The sequence below is a fragment of the Gadus macrocephalus genome, chromosome 4 (genome assembly GCF_031168955.1).
Source record: "Gadus macrocephalus chromosome 4, ASM3116895v1".
NCBI classification, from domain to species: domain Eukaryota; kingdom Metazoa; phylum Chordata; class Actinopteri; order Gadiformes; family Gadidae; genus Gadus; species Gadus macrocephalus.
Window position 1 is genome coordinate 6,194,086 of NC_082385.1, and position 21,405 is coordinate 6,215,490.

General features: G+C 46.6%; 1 protein-coding gene across 1 annotated transcript in view; it reads right to left on the reverse strand.

Annotated features, from left to right (window-relative positions):
• The window catches only part of ppp3ccb (protein phosphatase 3, catalytic subunit, gamma isozyme, b), a 26,029-nt gene extending 5,078 nt beyond the window's left edge, over positions 1 to 20,951 (reverse strand). The window contains 10 exon segments of the mRNA XM_060049696.1: positions 2,555 to 2,632; positions 5,443 to 5,568; positions 5,833 to 5,927; positions 6,587 to 6,664; positions 8,708 to 8,847; positions 10,077 to 10,222; positions 11,053 to 11,164; positions 12,961 to 13,085; positions 14,604 to 14,801; positions 20,148 to 20,951. Of these exon segments, the coding sequence (XP_059905679.1) occupies positions 2,555 to 2,632; positions 5,443 to 5,568; positions 5,833 to 5,927; positions 6,587 to 6,664; positions 8,708 to 8,847; positions 10,077 to 10,222; positions 11,053 to 11,164; positions 12,961 to 13,085; positions 14,604 to 14,801; positions 20,148 to 20,199 (1,150 nt within the window). The 5' untranslated portion in view covers positions 20,200 to 20,951.
• Positions 20,952 to 21,405: the final 454 nt, after the last annotated feature.

A 21,405-nucleotide genomic window follows, 5' to 3' on the forward strand; every position in this document is an offset into this window, starting at 1 on the left:
GTCATGTGCACAGCAAGAGAAGAATGAGCAGAAGTCCCCATGGGCAATGAACTGCATTTTATTTTATTGTATTGTGCACACACACACACACACACACACATTACATTGTTACACAAGTGTGTTTCAGTGTTGTGTAGTGCCTATGTTCTGTGTCTGTCTGTAGTTCACCTTGAGCAAGATACATAACCTTTATATGTTCTTTAATAAGAGGAGCCTGTGTTCCCTACAAGTGGCTTTAGATAGTAAAGCGACGGATATGAGTAAAAAGCAGGTGTCTAAAAGGAAGTGAGCACTAATATTCAAGTCATTTAGGCAAAGGGGACATTTACTCCAACACCTGCATAATGACTTAAGTTCACTCAGTTCACTTAACTGACGGTTAAAAGGTTTCAGGTTTGATCCCTTGATCCCATCACTGAACGAGATTAAAACACCAACACCCAAAACCTAATCCACCCTAAATGAGCTCTCACTCCATCTCCCACACAGCCATGCTTGGTAATCTGGAACAGATTGCATTGTTCTTCAACTCATTTTCCCAACCAGAATTCCTGCAACCACAAATATCCTCCACCCAAAAGACCTGCCTGATGAAATTAGCTTAATTTAATAAAACTAAAATCACACTCGTCGCAGGACCAGTCAAGGAGAATTAGTCTTCTAATAAAAAACAACCAGGAATATACCCTTTATATAAATGGTGAAAGGACTGCATTAATATTGCACTTTTATCCAAGGCGCTTTACAATATTGCCTGACATTCACACGCCGACGGCGATGTCAGCCGTGTGAGGCCACAGCCAGCTCGTCAGGAGCAGTCAGGGTGAGGTGCCTGGCTCAGGGACACCTAAACACCTGGCAAGGAGGAGCCGGGGATCGAACTAGCAACCTTGCTGTTACCAGCCAACCCGCTCTACCTCCTGAGGTACTGCCGGCCCCATATATCATCAGTCATCTTACGGGAGGAGGAGTCAAACCTCCCCGGCTAAGCCACTCCCTCTCAGTGGGCCCGACCGACTCAAAGAGAAGAGCGCTGATCACGTGACCCGCGGAGGAACAGCGGGGGAAGGAGGCTCGCCTGCTCCCGCCCCTCTAGGCTGCCGTGCAGCCCCGACCAATCAGAGGAGGAGCAGGGCAGAACTAGCGGCGCCAACCGTCTCCGCAAGACCCTGAGAAGAGCCGACGCGAGCCCCACCCAGAGCCCCTCTAGAAAATGGTGTTCTCTCTCTCTCTCTCTCTCTCTCTCTCTCTCTCTCTCTCTCTCTCTCTCTCTCTCTCTCTCTCTCTCTCTCTCTCTCTCTCTCTCTCTCTCTCTCTCTCTCTCTCTCTCTCTCTCTCTCTCTCTCTCTCTCTCTCTCTCTCTCTCTCTCTCTCTCTCTCTCTCTCTCTCTCTCTCTCTCTGAATACGTTATCTGTTCAAAGAGATCCACCGCAGAGGTAGTTGCCAAGACAACTTGAATTATCCTTTTCTTTATTTTTTTTCATTGTTGGCTTGCTGGCCTGACTTAGTCTCTCTGCTGTAGGGGGGGGGGGGGGGGGCTTGAAGGCCAGCAGACGGGCTATGTCTCGTAACTCTCTGTGTGGATTGATCCCTGATTCCTGGGTTCGCTTAGTTGGTCTCGTCCCGTAACATGAGAATGACGAGTATCATGGGGGTGTCAAAGCATTCTCCCCCCCCTCATGTAGGATTAGCCGCGTTGCCGATAAGCACGCTCTGTGTTACGGGACTTATCGCCATAGTTACCGAGGATCCGAGGTGGAAAACTCGGCACCGTGCCGCGACTACGTCCCAGAAACATCCCATCATACTGATAATGACACCGGGGATGACAAATCTTGCTGAAAATTCGCTAGTTTCAAACTCATCCACCAAACAATGTGCTCAAAACATTCGTACAAAGTAATTTAGCAAAGATAAGACCACAGAAGGAACCCCAGAAAACAGCACACAAGTCAATATATGAGCAACTCAACATTGGTGCTGCCCAACTTAAAAAAAACAAAACACCCTAATAGAGTGCAGAAGCTACAGGGTCAGTCGATGGTTCTGGTTGGGCAATCAGTGCTTTCCAATACTCTCCCACATTGTCGCCAGTGGGGTCAAGACCACAGATCTCTGGGCTCCAACAGAGCATCTGGAGTCTATGAAAGAAACTAAAGCCAGAATGCAGAGGGACTCAAGTTCTCCTTGGAACCAAACCGGGGTGGGGACCACCTGCGCGTGTGTGTGTGTGTGTGTGTGTGTGTGTGTGTGTGTGTGTGTGTGTGTGTGTGTGTGTGTGTGTGTGTGTGTGTGTGTGTGTGTGTGTGTGTGTGTGTGTGTGTGTGTGTGTGTGTATATGTGTCTGTCAGAGTGATTGTCTGTTGGGGTGACCTGTCCCTTTAAAACAACCTGAACACACAGAGAAGATGTTTGAGTGTGTGTGTGTGTGTGTGTGTGTGTGTGTGTGTGTGTGTGTGTGTGTGTGTGTGTGTGTGTGTGTGTGTGTGTGTGTGTGTGTGTGTGTGTGTGTGTGTGTGTGTGTGTGTGTGGGGGTTTGCGAGTCGGTCGTACCCTCGCATGTATCGTCACCCTCCGACATGAGCTCGTCATCGGAGCAGATGTTCAACACGTTGACCAGCATCTCCGTCACTAGTAGGAGACAATGAAAACATGTTAAGAACACGCGTCACCCACTGAGGCCACTGGCAATGAACAGGTCGGCGTTTTAAAACATGTTTTTAAGGCGTGTTAAAAGGAGCCCCATGTCGATACCAGGTGTGCTGTTTATTAGCTATTACAAGTCGTTTCTCCATCCCCCTTTTGTGACATCACAAGTGTGAGTCTCCACCCAGAGCCGTGATTGGCAGATCCGCTGGACAGGCGTTATGTAACGGATCCTCAACATCACACCTCAAATTGGGGCTCATAAAAAATAAATTAAAAAAAACTTATTTTTTTAATAAAATATTTTACAAGGCTGTGGACAAGTCTTGGTAAGACATAAGCATAAGTAAGTAGGCGTGACCAATGATGTTTATAATGGGCTTCCCAATGCACACACTATAGATTTATGGAAAGGAACAATTCATGAATAAATAAATAGGCACTTCTAGATAATACATTTCACACCAGTGGAAATAATGAGACCACTTTGTTTGGGGATTGTGAGCGGAGGAAGGAGCTGAAGTGTACTGGTCTGTAGCACAGCGTGGCCCATCACTGTACTGGTCTGTAGCACAGCGTGGCCCATCACTGTACTGGTCTGTAGCACAGCGTGGCCCATCACTGTACTGGTCTGTAGCACAGCGTGGCCCATCACTGTACTGGTCTGTAGCACAGCGTGGCCCATCACTGTACTGGTCTGTAGCACAGCGTGGCCCATCACTGTACTGGTCTGTAGCACAGCGTGGCCCATCACTGTACTGGTCTGTAGCACAGCGTGGCCCATCACTGTACTGGTCTGTAGCACAGCGTGGCCCATCACTGTACTGGTCTGTAGCACAGCGTGGCCCATCACTGTACTGGTCTGTAGCACAGCGTGGCCCATCACTGTACTGGTCTGTAGCACAGCGTGGCCCATCACTGTACTGGTCTGTAGCACAGCGTGGCCTATCACTGTACTGGTCTGTAGCACAGCGTGGCCCATCACTGTACTGGTCTGCAGTAGAGGGGCTGGGTGAGGCCTACAATAGAGTCAGGGGGTCATGGTACTGGTCTACAATAGGATAATGGTCATGGTACTGGTCTATAGTAAAGGGTAGTCATGGTACTGGTCTATAGTAAAGGGTAGTTATGGTACTGGTCTATAGTAAAGGGTAGTTATGGTACTGGTCTATAGTAAAGGGTAGTTATGGTACTGGTCTATAGTAAAGGGTAGTTATGGTACTGGTCTATAGTAAAGGGTAGTCATGGTACTGGTCTATAGTAAAGGGTAGTTATGGTACTGGTCTATAGTAAAGGGTAGTCATGGTACTGGTCTATAGTAAAGGGTAGTTATGGTACTGGTCTATAGTAGAGGGTAGTTATGGTACTGGTCTATAGTAAAGGGTAGTTATGGTACTGGTCTATAGTAGAGGGTAGTTATGGTACTGGTCTATAGTAAAGGGTAGTTATGGTACTGGTCTATAGTAGAGGGTAGTTATGGTACTGGTCTATAGTAAAGGGTAGTTATGGTACTGGTCTATAGTAAAGGGTAGTTATGGTACTGGTCTATAGTAAAGGGTAGTTATGGTACTGGTCTATGGTAAAGGGTAGTTATGGTACTGGTCTATGGTAAAGGGTAGTTATGGTACTGGTCTATAGTAAAGGGTAGTTATGGTACTGGTCTATAGTAAAGGGTAGTTATGGTACTGGTCTATAGTAAAGGGTAGTTATGGTACTGGTCTAGGTAGTTATGGTACTGGTCTATAGTAAAGGGTAGTTATGGTACTGGTCTATGGTAAAGGGTAGTTATGGTACTGGTCTATAGTAAAGGGTAGTTATGGTACTGGTCTATAGTAAAGGGTAGTTATGGTACTGGTCTATAGTAAAGGGTAGTTATGGTACTGGTCTATAGTAAAGGGTAGTTATGGTACTGGTCTATAGTAAAGGGTAGTCATGGTACTGGTCTATGGTAAAGGGTAGTCATGGTACTGGTCTATAGTAAAGGGTAGTCATGGTACTGGTCTATGGTAAAGGGTAGTTATGGTACTGGTCTATAGTAAAGGGTAGTCATGGTACTGGTCTATAGTAGAGGGTAGTTATGGTACTGGTCTATAGTAAAGGGTAGTTATGGTACTGGTCTATAGTAAAGGGTAGTTATGGTACTGGTCTATAGTAAAGGGTAGTTATGGTACTGGTCTATAGTAAAGGGTAGTTATGGTACTGGTCTATAGTAAAGGGTAGTTATGGTACTGGTCTATGGTAAAGGGTAGTTATGGTACTGGTCTATAGTAAAGGGTAGTTATGGTACTGGTCTATAGTAAAGGGTAGTTATGGTACTGGTCTATAGTAAAGGGTAGTTATGGTACTGGTCTATAGTAAAGGGTAGTTATGGTACTGGTCTATAGTAAAGGGTAGTTATGGTACTGGTCTATGGTAAAGGGTAGTTATGGTACTGGTCTATAGTAAAGGGTAGTTATGGTACTGGTCTATAGTAGAGGGTAGTTATGGTACTGGTCTATGGTAAAGGGTAGTTATGGTACTGGTCTATGGTAAAGGGTAGTTATGGTACTGGTCTATAGTAAAGGGTAGTTATGGTACTGGTCTATAGTAAAGGGTAGTTATGGTACTGGTCTATGGTAAAGGGTAGTTATGGTACTGGTCTATGGTAAAGGGTAGTTATGGTACTGGTCTATAGTAAAGGGTAGTTATGGTACTGGTCTATGGTAAAGGGTAGTCATGGTACTGGTCTATAGTAGAGGGTAGTCATGGTACTGGTCTTCAGGGGTCCGTGGGTAGGTCCAGGTGTTTTGCTCTACCTTTCTCCCCTACGAAGGGCAGGGACCAGGTGAAGACGTCCATGAAGTTGGGCAGCCAGTATGGATGAGGAGAGCAGTTGAACTGGCGGATGTTCATCACGTTGTTCTCATACTTCAGCACCGCCGCTGTGGGGGGAGGGACGGGGACACACACACACACACACACACACACACACACACACACACACACACACACACACACACACACACACACACACACACACACACACACACACACACACACACACACACACACACACACACACACACACACACACACACACACACACGTATATTCACGAGGCCAGGAGCAACCCTTGTTGCCAAGGTTTCCATTAAGCGTTGCCATGGTTTCCGGTGCACATAAAAAGAATAATCCTTTTCACGTACCTTTGTTGTTGTATACGTCCAGGTAGTTAGGCGCAGAGAAGATGGTGATTAAAGATGGGAAGCCTGTTGTTTGACTTTTTCTGTACATTCGGTACCTATAACGAGAAGGCAGAGAGAGGACAGTCATGGCACTGTATGAGCTAAATGAAAAAACTTTATTCAAATACATTCAAAACCCAATCGTGGAGAGACAATAATAAAAAAAAGTATACTGTGCAGTACATATGGTCATGTACTGATGAAAGATAGAAGCCGATTATGGCTTTTTTATCTGTGTTAACGCAAACCAATTTTAACAGCGTTCATTTTTTTATCGCGCGATTAACGTAATTCTTTTTTTTTTTTCCTTTGGATCAAAACAAAGAAGCAGTAGCCTGACTGCTATGTTCAAGGCAGTATGTTTGTATGTTCATCGTTTGATTGCACTATAGCCTTTTTTTTGTATCGTCCTGTTTTGATCAGTATATGCCAATGTTGTTATCAATAAAAAAACATTTGCACAAGGCAAGCCGATGCACTTCTCCATGTTGATAAGAGCATTAAAATGAGAAAAATCAATGGGACAAAGAAATCAAGGGATATTTAGCATAGAAAAAAAATTGCGATTTCGCGATTAATCGTGAGTTAACTATGGCATTAATGCGATTAATCGTGATTATATATTTTAATTGCTTGACAGCACTAATATCAATACATAAATGCAGACAATTAATCTATCATCAAACTGTGTTTTTGGAAAGTGTTTGGTACGTACCCAGCATCTTGCGCCTCGTGAGCTCGTATTACTGACAACAGATTATTGTTCATCAGGAAGTCACATACTGCAGGGTAACTGAGGAACAAACACATACCGGGATGTAGAATCAAACTACCAAAGCTTTATACATGCACAGCACATTTCACGAAAAAACACAATGGGGGAATTGGGGAAATGCAGACAACAGTAACAAGAAATACAATTTGTTTAACAAAATAGTAACAATAATAGAGATACATTTGAGGTACAGCGGTTGACTAGGTCATCGAAACAAATCTCCTGAGATACAAAAAACAAGGTACACTTTAATATAAGAATACGTAAAAAATAATGTCAGACTATACGACACCGTCAGGCTCTCTAGCAGACTGTTCCGGAAGCCAGGACAACAGAGCTGTGCATATTTGTCTTCAATATATACAAAATCATGAACACATCACCATTCACTGGTGTGCTTGCTTTTCTGACAGTATTTTCCGGTGGACCAAGGCTAATAGACAGAGCGATTCGCTGGGATATTACATGCACGAATATGCAGGTCAAACCCACTGCAAGCTCTTCCCAATGACCTTGGCCCCTCTTGAGAGTGAAGGCTTTTAGAGCTGAATGCCATATGGAAATCATGGCAACAGAAAGAAAAACAGTCCTCAATTGCCGGGAGGTTGACACAGAATATATAACCTGTGTTTCATACTAAATGCAACCTTTACAAGATATACCCAATATAAACACGGGTGAGCTCGGTCTGGAAACGACGTGAGCTAATGCCGGCTTGTGTGAGAGGACTTCACACAAGAGGCTCCCAGCTTGAGGGTACTGGGTTCGATCCCCAATGCCTGCAGCGTATGTGTTTGCATCCGTTTGTCCGCTTGTCCGTTTTGGCTCCGTTATTACGGAGCCAAAACGGACAAGCGTTGGGTATCAGACTAAAAAAAGTTAATGATGACCGCAAATCACAAAAGACTCAAGACACACTTGTTCAGAGGTCATCTAGACTCTGCATTGCCTCCCCCCTTATACCCCCAGGCCACTATTACGCACTTGTTGTATTTTATGAGTCCTGGCACTTAATCTACACACTTATTGTATATTGTATGCACTTGTACTTAAAAATAATACTTGCCATTGTGTAACATCTTATCCTAGCTGTCTTTGTTGTAGGGTCTTTGATGTCCTGTATACTGGAATGGGTTAACCTAACAATTGTGAGTGCTTGGCACTTGGTTATATGAACATCCTTACTGTACTGACAGCGATATATTGTTTCCCTTCTTCTGACAAATGTACTTATTGTAAGTCGCTTTGGATAAAAGCGTCTGCTTCATGCCCTTAATCCAAATCATAACCAAGCAGACCATGAACCAGAACGGAATGGGTCGCGCTCTGTAGTTTGGTAAAAGGAAGAGGAGGTGGAGGAGGAGGAGGTGGTGAAGGAAGAGGAGGAGGAGGAGGAGGAGGTGGTGAAGGAAGAGGAGGAGGAGGAGGAAGACGAGGAGGAGGAGGAGGAGGTGGTGAAGGAAGACGAGGAGGAGGAGGAGGAGGAGGTGGTGAAGGAAGACGAGGAGGAGGAGGAGGAGGTGGTGAAGCAAGATGAGGAGGTGGTGAAGCAAGAGGAGGAGGAGGAGGTGGTGAAGGAAGACGAGGAGGTGGTGAAGCAAGACAAGGAGATGGTGAAGGAAGAGGAGGAGGAGGTGGTGAAGGAAGACGAGGAGGAGGAGGAGGAGGTGGTGAAGCAAGATTAGGAGGTGGTGAAGCAAGAGGAGGAGGAGGAGGAGGAGGAGGTGAAGGAAGACGAGGAGGAGGAGGAGGAGGAGGTGAAGGAAGACGAGGAGGAGGAGGAGGAGGAGGAGGTGAAGGAAGACGAGGAGGAGGAGGAGGAGGTGGTGAAGGAAGATGAGGAGGTGGTGAAGCAAGACGAGGAGGTGGTGAAGGAAGAGCAGGTGGTTAAGGAAGGCGAGGAGGAGGAGGAGGAGGAGTTGGTGAAGGAAGAGGAGTTGGTGAAGCAAGACGAGGAGGTGGTGAAGGAAGAGTCGGTGGTTAAGGAAGGCGAGGAGGAGGAGGAGGAGGAGGTGGAGGTGGAGGAGGTGGTAAAGGAAGCGGTGGAGGAGGAGGAAATACCTGTAGAAGTAGGAGCACCCCCGGACGCTGTTGTGGCAGAAGTGCTCCTGGGTCTTCTCCGAGCCGTAGTCCTCCCCGGGGTCCGACCACAGCAGGTCACACATGGGCCCGAACGCCGGCGGCTCTTTGAAGCGGTCCAGCTAGGAAAACAATAAGAGGATCTACTGTGAAACCCAATTAACAAGGAGCTTTCCACGCGGAACAATAACCGCGCTAAGCCGATTAAGACGATTAGACGGCCCGTAGTAATTAAATGGTTATACATCCCAAGTCAGGTCACAGCTTACCATACCGGATCACTTTGGCAACTCAACAAACTCTCGCCAAAGATAATTCCACAACGGTGAAACCTAATTTAGTTGCCGTGGGTGCACCGAGCCAGTAAAACAGTCACAGTAATCACAGCCCCTTTGCAGTGCTGGGGGGGGGGGGGCAACGTTATAAAAGCCATCGAAGCCCTTAGACTGTCCACGCAATTCACCAACCGCTGTGACTTAAAATTTTGGTCTGTATTTATTAGCCGAATTTACAGCCAGTAAGACAGTTCAAGCGTGTTTTTAAAGACACTTTTTCCCCGTCTCACATTCCCACACCAGCTGTAGTATCGACCAGCTCTTCAATAGACTACTGGTCAGGGGGGGGGGGGGGGGGGGGGTTGACTCATGAAACAAACCCCGAAAGCCCTAGCTGCTCAATAATAACAAACATCTAATAAGAACGCTTTGGATCAAAACTGTGTTTTGCTAAATGTCTAAATAATAAATGAAAACAGCAAACTGCAAACACCTCAACAGTATCGGGAAGGCATCTAACCATCAACCCACCAGTCCACAGACCTGGCTCTACCGCCTTAGCTACCATTTTCATAAACTAACACAAGAAGCTTTGAACCAAAGCCAACGGTGAATTAAGGGGCCTGTCACTCATGAACCAGTAGGGGGCTCTTAAGCGACGGGCTATCGCAGTAGGTGCCGCCTACTTAAGGATGCCTGCAAGCTTAGCGTTCATTGTTGAGATTGAACCCGGGACTTTTTCACCCTAACCCCTAGAACTATCCTTCCTACCTCCAGACCATATTTTTGCTCAACCGCTTGAATTAAAAAAGGGGACACATTATCCCACCACCAGGTGCGAGTGTGATTAGTGTTTCCACCTAGATGTATGACGGATAGATCAGCAACGTTTGCTACAATGCACTGGGTAGGGCTGGTAGACTGATCTATCCAGCACACCTCTAGGTGGACACGCCCACTTGTGACGTCAGAAGATGCCGATTTCCAAAACGGCGAATCGCAACAACATCTGGTGGTATATAAGGTCCCCTTTAAAGCTGAAAGTCTGCACTTCAGTAACTATGTGTGTGCCTTACCTTGCGTATGTCATCCAGACAGGTGATCTCGGGGCTGAGACCCCCGTGGACGCAGAGGAACTGCTGGTTCAGAAGGGCGGCCAGGGGCAGGCAGTCGAAGGCCTCCATGCAGGCATCGTACACTCGCTCAGAGTACTTTATTTTACCTGCGAGGGGCCCCACGCACACACACACGCACACACACTTTATGAATGCATGGACATTGGAAGACACAGCGCCATGCACTCCTGGAACGTTGTAGACTACGTGCACATACCAGGGAACCCGCAGGTTGCAACAAGTTTCAGCGACACCCTAAAATCGATTGCCGTACCGAGTTCCAACCATTGTCAGCAGGAGTCTTTGATTCCAGCGGCAGTGCAAGAAGCTGCTCGCTCGTGCAACATAGAACTTTGGCCCAAAATAATGAGCACCGACATTCTTTAGTATTCACTGTAATTATCGAACACCAAAAAGTTTGGCAAATGTATTTTTTTTTTTTCTATCGCCATACAGCCCCACCTAAAAACAAATAAGACTTGCACAAATAAACACAATACTTTTTCGTACCTTTTAAGGTCATACATTAGTCATTTGTGCAGTTAATCATTGTCAATAACTTGCGGGGAAGGACGCTGTTTATATTAACAGAAGGAGGAACTGTACAACACAGAACAATAGCGGGAAAGGCTGGAGAAGGCACATGGAAATTGGGGTGTCGGTCATAAAGAAGGAGTGCAGCATCAGGTATCATGTTGAAGAACCACAAAGACTGCATGCTGCAAGGGTCATCCTTAGGCTAGGATGGGACATTAACAGAAGCCTAAACCCCAGGAAAATGTTAACTAATACGGTTCATACACACTTCACAATTAACATACAGTATTAAGATATTTTAGAAAGTCTACCACAGGCACCATGACAAATATTGCAGGTGCCACCGATCTCAGCGGGACGTTGAACCCCGTGAACGTGCGAGAAGACCACAGCCACTCACATTCCTGTTTGAAGGTGAAGTACTCTGTGAGGTGTCTGCACTCATGGTTCCCCCGCAGCAGGAACAGGGTGTTGGGGTGGTTGATCTTCAGGGTCCATAGGAAGAGGACACACTGCACACAGACAGAGAGAGACCGAAACAGAGAGAGAGATGGATCGAAACCGAGAGAGAGACAGACCGAAACAGAGAGACAGACCAAAACAGAGAGACAGAGATAGACCGAAACAAAGAGAAAGAGAGAGAGAGACAGAAACAGAGAGCATGAGAGAGACGGGGAGAGAGAAAGAGAGAGGAGAATGATTCATATTTGAATTATTGAACTACACGCTGGTTTTGTTTTATATTATGATCATGGTTGGGAGCCTCAAAAGGTAAGAATTGTGAATTGTTATAAAAAGGTGCTGTAGGCAAGATTTAAGGGCCATCATTTGAGTGTAATTTGTTAGAAATCCCATAGCAATCCGTCAGCCATTAGCGAGTGAAATGCTCTGTGACAATATCGTCTCTGGTTGACTGCGGCTGCCTCCATACCGTTTAGATTTCAGCCCACTCCCTGCTGATTTCTGAACCAATCAGGGCATCTCTTCCCCGATTGGTTCGGCAATCCCATCTCGCCTGTCCGTCACATGCCTGCCCACGGTGTTACCATAGCTCCACCACAGGTGCGTGAATGCAGCACCACTCAATATCAAGAGAAACTAGGGAGGGAATAAAGCAGTGGAGTTTTTTTTTTATCTCCTTCGTCTCTGCTCCTTCAGCTCTTTTCCGCACTCTCCCTTTACAACTCTCAAACCGGCTTAAAAAAAAAAAAAAAAAAGTACTAGGTTTTCATTTGCCACCACATAGAGACGGACTTCGCTAGAGCCAGACCTCAATACAGTCACGTTGCGGTTTCATCTGAAGAGCAGTGATCAGCAGAAAAAGTTACGGGTTGAAGCCCCAATGTCCCAAAAATGTGACCTGAACAAAACAAGCTCCCCACGTCTACCTGCTCCCTAAAGACACAACTATAGCCTCCGCCAGTCAGTTTGGATGAAAGAGTCTGCTAAACGACTTGTTAATGAACCGCAACCCGATTAAACCAATAGCATTCATTTGCTCCACTCCTCCGCATCATTCCACATCTCTTGCTTTCATTTCTAGTTAGTGTCCGGTACTTTCGGCTGGGACACAATCGTTTCCTATCTGGGATTGATAAACACCTTATCCAAGGGATTTTTTTTAATTAACAATACGCAGCAGAGAAAAGACGGAGACCCAGAAAGATAAATCATGTTTGTGCATCGCGGTTCCGGCGCGGCTCACCACGCTGCCCTGAGACGCTCTCAAAGTGGGACAGGGGAGCCAGAAGGCAGCATCCAAGGCTGATGTGAAGACTTATTAATAGGCTTGTTTCTGTGGAAACAAGCTTGGCGTTGGGGGGGGGGGACGGGGGGACAGAGACAAACCTGTTAAGATCTCCTTCGTCTTATTTCCTATTCCTTTGCACTGACCGGTCATTTCAATACTTTCACTGTTCAGCGGTTGAACCAGTGAGTCACGGCGGTATTTTGAACCAACAACATCTGGCGCTCGAGGTCAAAGTCAAATGTTGGAAATTGGGATTATGAAAGCATTCGTTCGTGGGGGGAGAAGGGGAGGGTCGTTTCCTGCAGCACTTTCGCCTCCCCAAAGCCAGAGACAAAAAAACTACTTTATAAAGTGACATGTCAAAAAAGGTATGCGGAGGAGGAGAAGGACCACACACACACACACACCACATTTCAATATCCCATCCCTACGATAACTGAATTACGGTACAAAGACGGCCCCGGCCTCGGTGGGATTCGAACAGACAACCTCCTGCACCCGAACACCAAGTCGAATGATTCTAACGGTTTGCAACTGCGATTAGCAGCAGGGCCTTACCTCGATGCTGAAGTAGCCCCGGTCTACGTAGTCCCCCAGGAAGAGGTACCGGGTGCTGCTGGGGGAGCCGCCCACCTCAAACAGCTTCATGAGGTCGAAGAACTGCCCGTGGACGTCGCCACACACTGGGAACACACACACACGTAAAAGACACACACACACACACATAAAAGTCACACACGTAAAAGAAACACACACACACACACACACACACACACACACGATGAGACATAGGCATCACAGCAGGATGAAGCCGCTAGATCCATCCTGCTCCTAGGTGATTTCTACGAATTGCCTTCCCTATCTTTAATGACTGAATGAATTCATTGCGAGCCCCTTCGGATAATTGCATCGGCTTACTGACATAACAGAATAAAATAAAGCTAAACTGGAGGATAAGACACTCGCGGATAAATGGAAGTGTATCTATATAAAGTATACCTTCAGATATATCTATATATTCATCCATCTATACATACATTACAATACTTTATAATACATTCTCGGCATTTATAAAATATACATTCACGTCTGTATTGCAACAGCAGCTATTTATGAAGAAATGCAACATGCAGATAAATGTGTCGCTCGATGTGCAGTCGAATCAAGATAAGACCAGGACGAGGAAACGATGGCCGCAACTAACAACAAGAAAACAGCCAGATTGTACAGCTCCATTTAGTGATAAGGAGAACACTGCGGTACTGTACTACGCTAACCGGAACCCCGCCAAAGCTAACCAGACTGCAGAGTGCTGCTGCTGTTCCAGCACTCTTACGTCCCTGCTTTTCAACAGGCATGCAAAACACCCACACCGCACATTACCCACTCACTAACCCGCTCACTAACCCACTCACTAACCCACTCACTAACCCACTCACTGCCCACACTATCACTCTGCTGCAATCTTCCTCCAGAACACCAGTTCAACACCACTTTTTTTTTTTTTGGCGCATTGTTGCAGCCCAGTCCTGATGTGAATTAACAAAAAAGAAGGGCCGTCATTGTCTCCGGAATAGAAAGGAGGCACCCCATAATACAGTCGAAGTGTCATTCTCCCCCACTGTGAAGGAAGCCAGACTTATCGGAGGCTCTCCGATAACCACGGAGAGCAGCTCGCTGTGGCCCAGGGGTCGAAACCCGGAAGGGATTGAAGCCAAAGCCCATTGTGTTGGGCGTCCAACACCCGATAGCCACTAAAAACAGACGAGATCTACTCCATTGATCCCAGATAGTACAATGAGGGGTTTGCTCCGCCACCCTGTTGCCTTACCCCGCCCTGACACTAAAGACTTGGTTATGGTGTCACGTTGACGCAACGCAAGGGGGTTTACGGACCCATTAGGTCCTTGCGGACTCTCCTTGCGTCCACCGCAATGTCCTATTGTGCGCCTCCCACAAATTGTAACCTTGGGTCGAGGCGACGCAGCAGCCAGGGCTGGGATTGGTCCGCTACCCGAAAAACCCGACGCATAACAAAAAACCCATGACTGCGTCGAAGCGTCGACGTGGAACCATAGCTGAGCCTTAACACCCTTTCTCTGGCAACAGTCAACGCCACAACACCCAGAGATCATCCCATGTTGTTGTTGTTGTCGACGCGGTTGTTTGTGTTCCGACCCAGCGTGACCATACGTCCCCACCTGTGATGGGGGCTTCCACCTCCAGCATGCAGGTCTCCTGCCGCAGGATGCTGGCGCCGTCGTTGATGATGCGGAGCGCCGCCTCCTCCTCCAGCCGCCCCTCCTTCACCAGATGGCCCTTCAGCACCTCCACGCTGGGCTTCCCGTCCACGTACAGGTCGCCGACCGTCAGGGCCGTCCCCGGGGGGTACGGCACCGCTGAGGGGGGGGGAGGGAGGGACACACACACACACACACACACACACACACACACACACACACACACACACACACACACACACACACACACACACACACACACACACACACACACACACACACACACACGGTTAAAATTGTGTCAGCGCTGGTCCCGTGTTGAAATACTTCCAACCCACTTATTCAGGATCGGGGAGCCATAAAGTCAGATGCATGACTGAACTTGCGTGTCAAGCTCTTAAGCATGTAACGGGGGGGGGGGGGGGGGGGGGAAACAGTGCCGTTATGTGTGGTAGCGTTATTCTATTAAACGCCGTAGCCGTGTCATAAACGCCAAAATCTTTGTGGCGCAACGTGAAAGACATCACACCGTTAGCCACGCTGCAGTTTAAAATGCTGCACACTAGAATTATGGATTCATTATTTTCCCCTTCAAATTCAACCACGGCTATTTCCTGTTCCCTTTGGGTTCTCCTGTTGATCCAAACATGAATCATGCCATTGCAATTCGCCTTCACCACAACCTTTATTTCACACGGACAGCTCTACTAAGCAAGCCCTGGCTCACCAGCCCGCACTGTTGATACAAGTTACAACGGCAGAGCTGCTTGATTAAAAGAATAAATCACTTGGGTACAGCAACTGATATTTTATTATTATTTAATAACAGAGCAGGAATCGTAAAGTTACCATTGCGTCCACATGCGCTCTGTGTGTGTGTGTGTGTGTGTGTGTGTGTGTGTGTGTGTGTGTGTGTGTGTGTGTGTGTGTGTGTGTGTGTGTGTGTGTGTGTGTGTGTGTGTGTGTGTGTGTGTTGGCCCTGCGACCTGTTGAAACCTGCGCATACCAAGGAGGGCTGCCAACCTAAATACGAACCACCCTTCTTGTACAGACACCGAATTCACGCAACACTCTCCTGGATCTCCTCGACAACATAATGCTCCCGGCCATGTTGTTCAGATGATGCAGCCTAATGACCTTCTCTCACAGGTTTGGTCGTATCTTAGCACGGGGGGAAAGCCTGACGCACCGGAATAGACTTATGAGCTACTAATGTAACGTGTGTGCGATGCCAGTGTTCGCTTGGTGGTGTCGTTTCCAGAGGTCATTCAGCAAACCCATCAACCCGTCCTTTCCAAAGAGTCATAAGGCTCCCTTTGAAAAAGGGAAAAAAAATTAGCGACTTGGTCCCTTTAAAATACAGGAGCTGAGCAGGAATAAGGGGTGAGAGGTATCCTGACCAAAGGGATGCGAACATTGGGGATGGGCTGGGATTCAAACCCCCTCCCCCACACTAGACGACCCCAGCCCCCCCCCCCCCCCCCCCTCCACACCGTACACAGATCCACTTCATATTTATTGGAACGCCGGCCAAAAAATTATGCCGGCACATATGTTCATATAATTAAGATCGTGCAGGCACCATCTGACAGTAGTGAAAATCAGACTGGGTGGGTTGGAATATTCCAAGGACAAAGTAGTACTACACCAAGCCCAACACATCCAACAACTGGGTGTTGAGTCACATCGTCAGGGCAAAACCCAACAGTGTGAAGTCACACATGCACCCTGTTGTCACGCTCTCAATCCCCGCTCTTAGCGAGCAGGAGTGCTGCACTACTTTCAGTACCCTATCCCCCGCCATCAATTTGGCAATCACGCACAAACAAATGTGCAAACGCACACCCCCAAACGACAGGCACACAGACGAAAACGAGAACCCACACGCAGAGGGGAGCATCCACACACACACACACAGACACACACACACAATTCCCTGGACGCCTTGCCTTCATTCTCATAGACAACCTATTTCAGTGAGCGTCTGAAACGCTGTGGTGCAGACACACAGAAACCAAACCAGGTCGCGGGATTGGCCAATCATCTCTGAAGCCTGTGAACTGGTTCACGTTCGGATCCGTTGGTCATTAATTAATTTAGTTCTAGTGCGAGACACTAACGCCGTAACAGGAGAGGTTACGCTGTAGTAATAGCTACTACCGATGTGATAGCGTGAAGTTATGGCATATGCAAATACACGCAGCGCTGCAAAACTGAGGAAAGGTTTATGATAGCATTATTCACTTATTGAATATAATGAAATCAGCAGTTTGCAATATATCATTGAACCAACACATTGTTTTAAAAATGTTCACTTCCTGAGGAAGTGCTGGTTACCTATAAATATCTGTGATCGGTGACATCATAAAACACATTTGGTTTTTGCCCGACCGGACTGTTTTGAGTGACAGGAGGACCATGCATGCATGGATTGATGGCTTCTCCTTCACATACTCTGGGAGGTGGCCATGAGGGCGTGCGTGTCCTACGTCATGCTAAGAATGCTGTTCTTCGGGGCGTGCCCAAAGCCCATATGTATTGTGACAGGCTTTACACTCATGAACTTTATACATGGAGGATGGGAATCCTAGTAGGTGGGAGTGTTTATATGTGCATGTGTATGGTGTGTGTGGGATCAAAAACCATTCTAAGGGGCCCAATACAACCATAAATGTCTGCTATGCAATAAAAAAAAATTACCATTAAATGTGCCACGCCTGTAGCATCCTACAGCTAATCTGCACTCCATCAGATGCTTGTGTTTTGTATCAGTGTCATTTGTAACACACTTCAGATCCGAGTATCTGCTAACATAACTGAATGTAAAATGCCTACCCAGCAATTTGCACAACATAAATCTTCCACTGAATTACTGTACATTCCCTTCCCTGGTATTGAGTCAACAAATACGTTCAAAAAAGGAAAAACAACAGTGTGTGAGGAAAGCTTTTCTCCCGGGGACGGGCAAGAGTAATAGAGTACTCTGTGTACTAGGGACCACCTACACAAGCAGCATAATTTCTCATCTGTTACATAAGATTTCTCTCTCCCGAATCTTGCACGTTCATAATTCATATAAGGCCTAACCCACACTGGGTCCTAAGCTAATCACACATCCCGATACTGCCTGCTAAATAGACGGGGCTCCACGGGGACCATTTAGTGATTACAGAGGCTTATATTTTCCATTGAGTTTAAAGATTTTAAATTTCTTAGAAGGGCCAATGAACCCAAAACCAAAAGAATTAAATGGTCAAATTTCATCTAAAACGGTGGATTCATTGGCTCTTCAATATTATTATTTATTTATTATTATTTTTATTTATTTATTTTTTGACTTGAGCAATGTGACGTCAGTCAAATACACCTATTTCTTTAGTGCACCTTGAGACCAAGAGTCACCCGACTCTATAATTCCCTGAACAAGCTGCTAAAAGATACAAATCATTTGTTGGGGAACAATTGCACAATTAGTCCCTCAAAAGATCAAGATTACCAAACAATCACAAGAATGCTTTGTTAACATCGCTGCATGTTGCAAGGGGCATGTCTTCACAAGCAAAAGCAGTGTGGTGAGACACTGAGACACGCCTTTTCCAGAGACAAGGATTTACTCCAATCTACATTTTGAGCTCATTGCCGAGTGGTTTCTACCCAAATACAAAAGGCGCTAACATTGGTTTGTAATAAAAGTTAAGCTTAATAAAGGTTAGTATTTCAAAGTACCGCACACTACAAAACAGCACTGCAGGTCACGACAGTATAGCATAAACGTCATACAACTAGCTGCTTATGATCCTACGAGGGCGGTGCCACTTATTTATATATTAATTTGAATATTTCGTTTTGAATGTGGTCAGTTGGTTTTTTGTCCACAGCACACTGCAGTGAAAGCATAAAAACATGCGTGAATCTTGTTTCCTCTATTGCCCAACAGTTCATTGTTTGTGTTTTCACCTTCATGTTGTCATTTCCATTTCTCAAATCTACTCCTTCTCCTTACTTGCAAGCCCTCCCATACGGTGTTGGATAATCAAGCAACTGCTTAATAGCAGTTCCTTAGCAGCTCTGCCATTCTACATTGAAATTACATTTTTTGACATGGAGTCCAACCACCTGAACAGAACTCTAACTGTACCCTCTTAAACAATAAGAATATCCCAAATGATAAGAAGTACTGGCTAGTTGTTTTTGTAAGCCTCCTTAATAGTACGACCTCCTTGCAATGTCCCTGGTGCATCAATTATGAACGAGGGCAGAATCCCTACACAAACTCCCTGATTGCAAATGCTCGACCTGATTCAATTACCAATCAGTAAATAAGCAGTACACAGCCCAGAGGAAGACTAGAATCATTGCCCACGCTCTACAGGAGGAGAACAGAGACTGTGGAGGAGGACTGAACTCTGGCTTGGCCTGTGAGGACGACCTGGGCTTTCTGAACAGTGGGGGTGGTAACACCACCGAGTTGAGTAGGATTGTGTGTGAAAACGTGTCACTTCTCCTCCCTGGGTTGGATTACACCTGAGCTCAGGCATGAAAACATTATGTAGTTATAAATCATTAAATCTATCCAACAATAAATGCATTACACACGCCTACCCTCAAATATTGACGTAGCTATTTCATTGCATATCACTCTATACATCTTGGAGTGCTGCATTCTATATACCATCACCATTAGCATAGACAGAGTACCTGATGTTCTACATGAATAAAATATTAGATTGCGTTCTGGACGATAGTTTAATGTCACACTACTTGAACAGAGGCGGCCCAGGTTGTGCGCGCCTTTGCTCGGGTCGTAGAGGAGAGAGTTCTCTATCCGTCTGGCAATCTCTTAAGAAGGGAGGTTTTAATGGTCTCCCGTCAGCTTTGCCCTTCTAAGCCTCCCTAAACCAATCAAACATACCCACGAAAGCCAACAGACACACCTTGGACTACCAGTGAACGTTCATTCATTCCACAGTGGAACCCCACCTTGTGCACCCAAAAGCACAGTAGTCTGAGAGCAGGCAGGCGGGTCCGGCTCACTCTCCCCTGGCCAGCTGCACACTGCGGCATCGCTGCATTAAGAAGTGTCGTCCACTGAACCAGCACCCGTTCAGCTGCCTGGCTCTACCCCCGGGTCAGAGACAATGGAGCCTCTGTTTAAAAGAAGCTGTCATCGCACGGTGGCTGTTTCATAAAAAAACGACTCCACGTTCTGTATGTGGCTGACATTTGGCACTCAGAAGAGACACGTTAGCTTCCCTGCTAGGTGATTAGCTCCGGGTTGATTCATTTACATAACCTCGACAGTCTTCCCCGGGGGGATCTTCCACGTTATCGCCTACAAGCATTCATTTTACACATATCGACGTATCGTCGGGGGTTCACGCGAAAGTATTACATTAATTAAGTTGGTATGGACAGCGTTCTGCTGAGTTGATTGTAACTTCCTGTACCGAGGCAGATAACGAGCAATACTTCAGATAACACTTTGTTTAACACGACATCACGAACCTTTGATGGGTCTCTCCACCGTGGACAGTTTGTTTTGCTCTTTCGTCGACATCTTCCTCTCTTCTGGATAAACACACACACACACACACACACACCTGAACACGGGTCCCTAACTGGACCAGATATCCCTTATGAGCTAGCTAGCTCGCTAGCCTAGCCGTGCTAGCTAGCCGTGTGTTAGCACCTCGGGATCCTCCTGCGACAGGACCCAGCAGACCTGAGAACACAGCACAGTCCGGGTCCGGATCGCAGTCTAAACCCTAACCTAAGGGGGGAAGGGGAACCGGGTGGGTCTCGTTCAGCTGCCAGATGAAAAGCTGTATTTTGTCTTCTTAGGGGGTCTTCTCTCGGGGTGTTGTGGGTGTCTCTAAAGATGCAGGGATGGCAGAGAGAAGAAGAAGTGCTGTCAGGTTATCTCGGAGGATGAATCGACTCGTCCAGGAAACGACTGACTCCCTTCAGGTCCTCACAACGGGCGTCAGATCGTGTGCTGGTCTCATCGCTCGGGTTCTGCGGACGGGGAGCATCTGGTGCAGCAGCAGGCCGTGCGGTGAGGGGAGGCGGGGGAGCTTCGGGATCTGGTCGTGATCCGACGCGTCGTCCAGACTTCTCTTCAACTGTCGGATTACAATAATCCACCTCAAGAGGATTTCCTCCTACAACATGGCTGTGTGTGCCGACGCACAGCGCTGTGGGTAGTGTAGTAGCAGGGTGTCGAGGCTTGTCCGGGTCTCCCGCGGTGGTCATTCACTGTTTACTTTGCTTTGTGACGGGAGGATATCAACGTGAACGGCAGTAGATCACCCGATGCGCAATTAACCCGACAACGACCACTGCCACTGAATGCCTAGGCATAATAAATCATTTGAGATAATTATATTCCATTATTAAAAATTGTATGACATTATACCACGTAGGCCTACCAATTAGCCTATGTCGTTTTGACTGTATAAATAATAATATTAACCTATTTTATGGGGGAACATTTTTACAGCTTAACTACTTTTCAAGCCAACCGCAGGTTGGCTGTGGCTTTAATAAACTGCCTGAGGTAGGCTGTTGCACCAAATACAAAAAGGTAGCTGACAAATTGTTGCATAAAATGAATGTTGGGCAGATCCGTTTTTATTTGCCCTTTTTATTTCTATTTGCTTTGTTCTAGAGACACCCAGAGACAATTTCGTCATTAGCGTCACACTCTCCCGCCTAATAATCACCCATAACAATATTCAAGCATTCTACTGTTCGATTGATATGG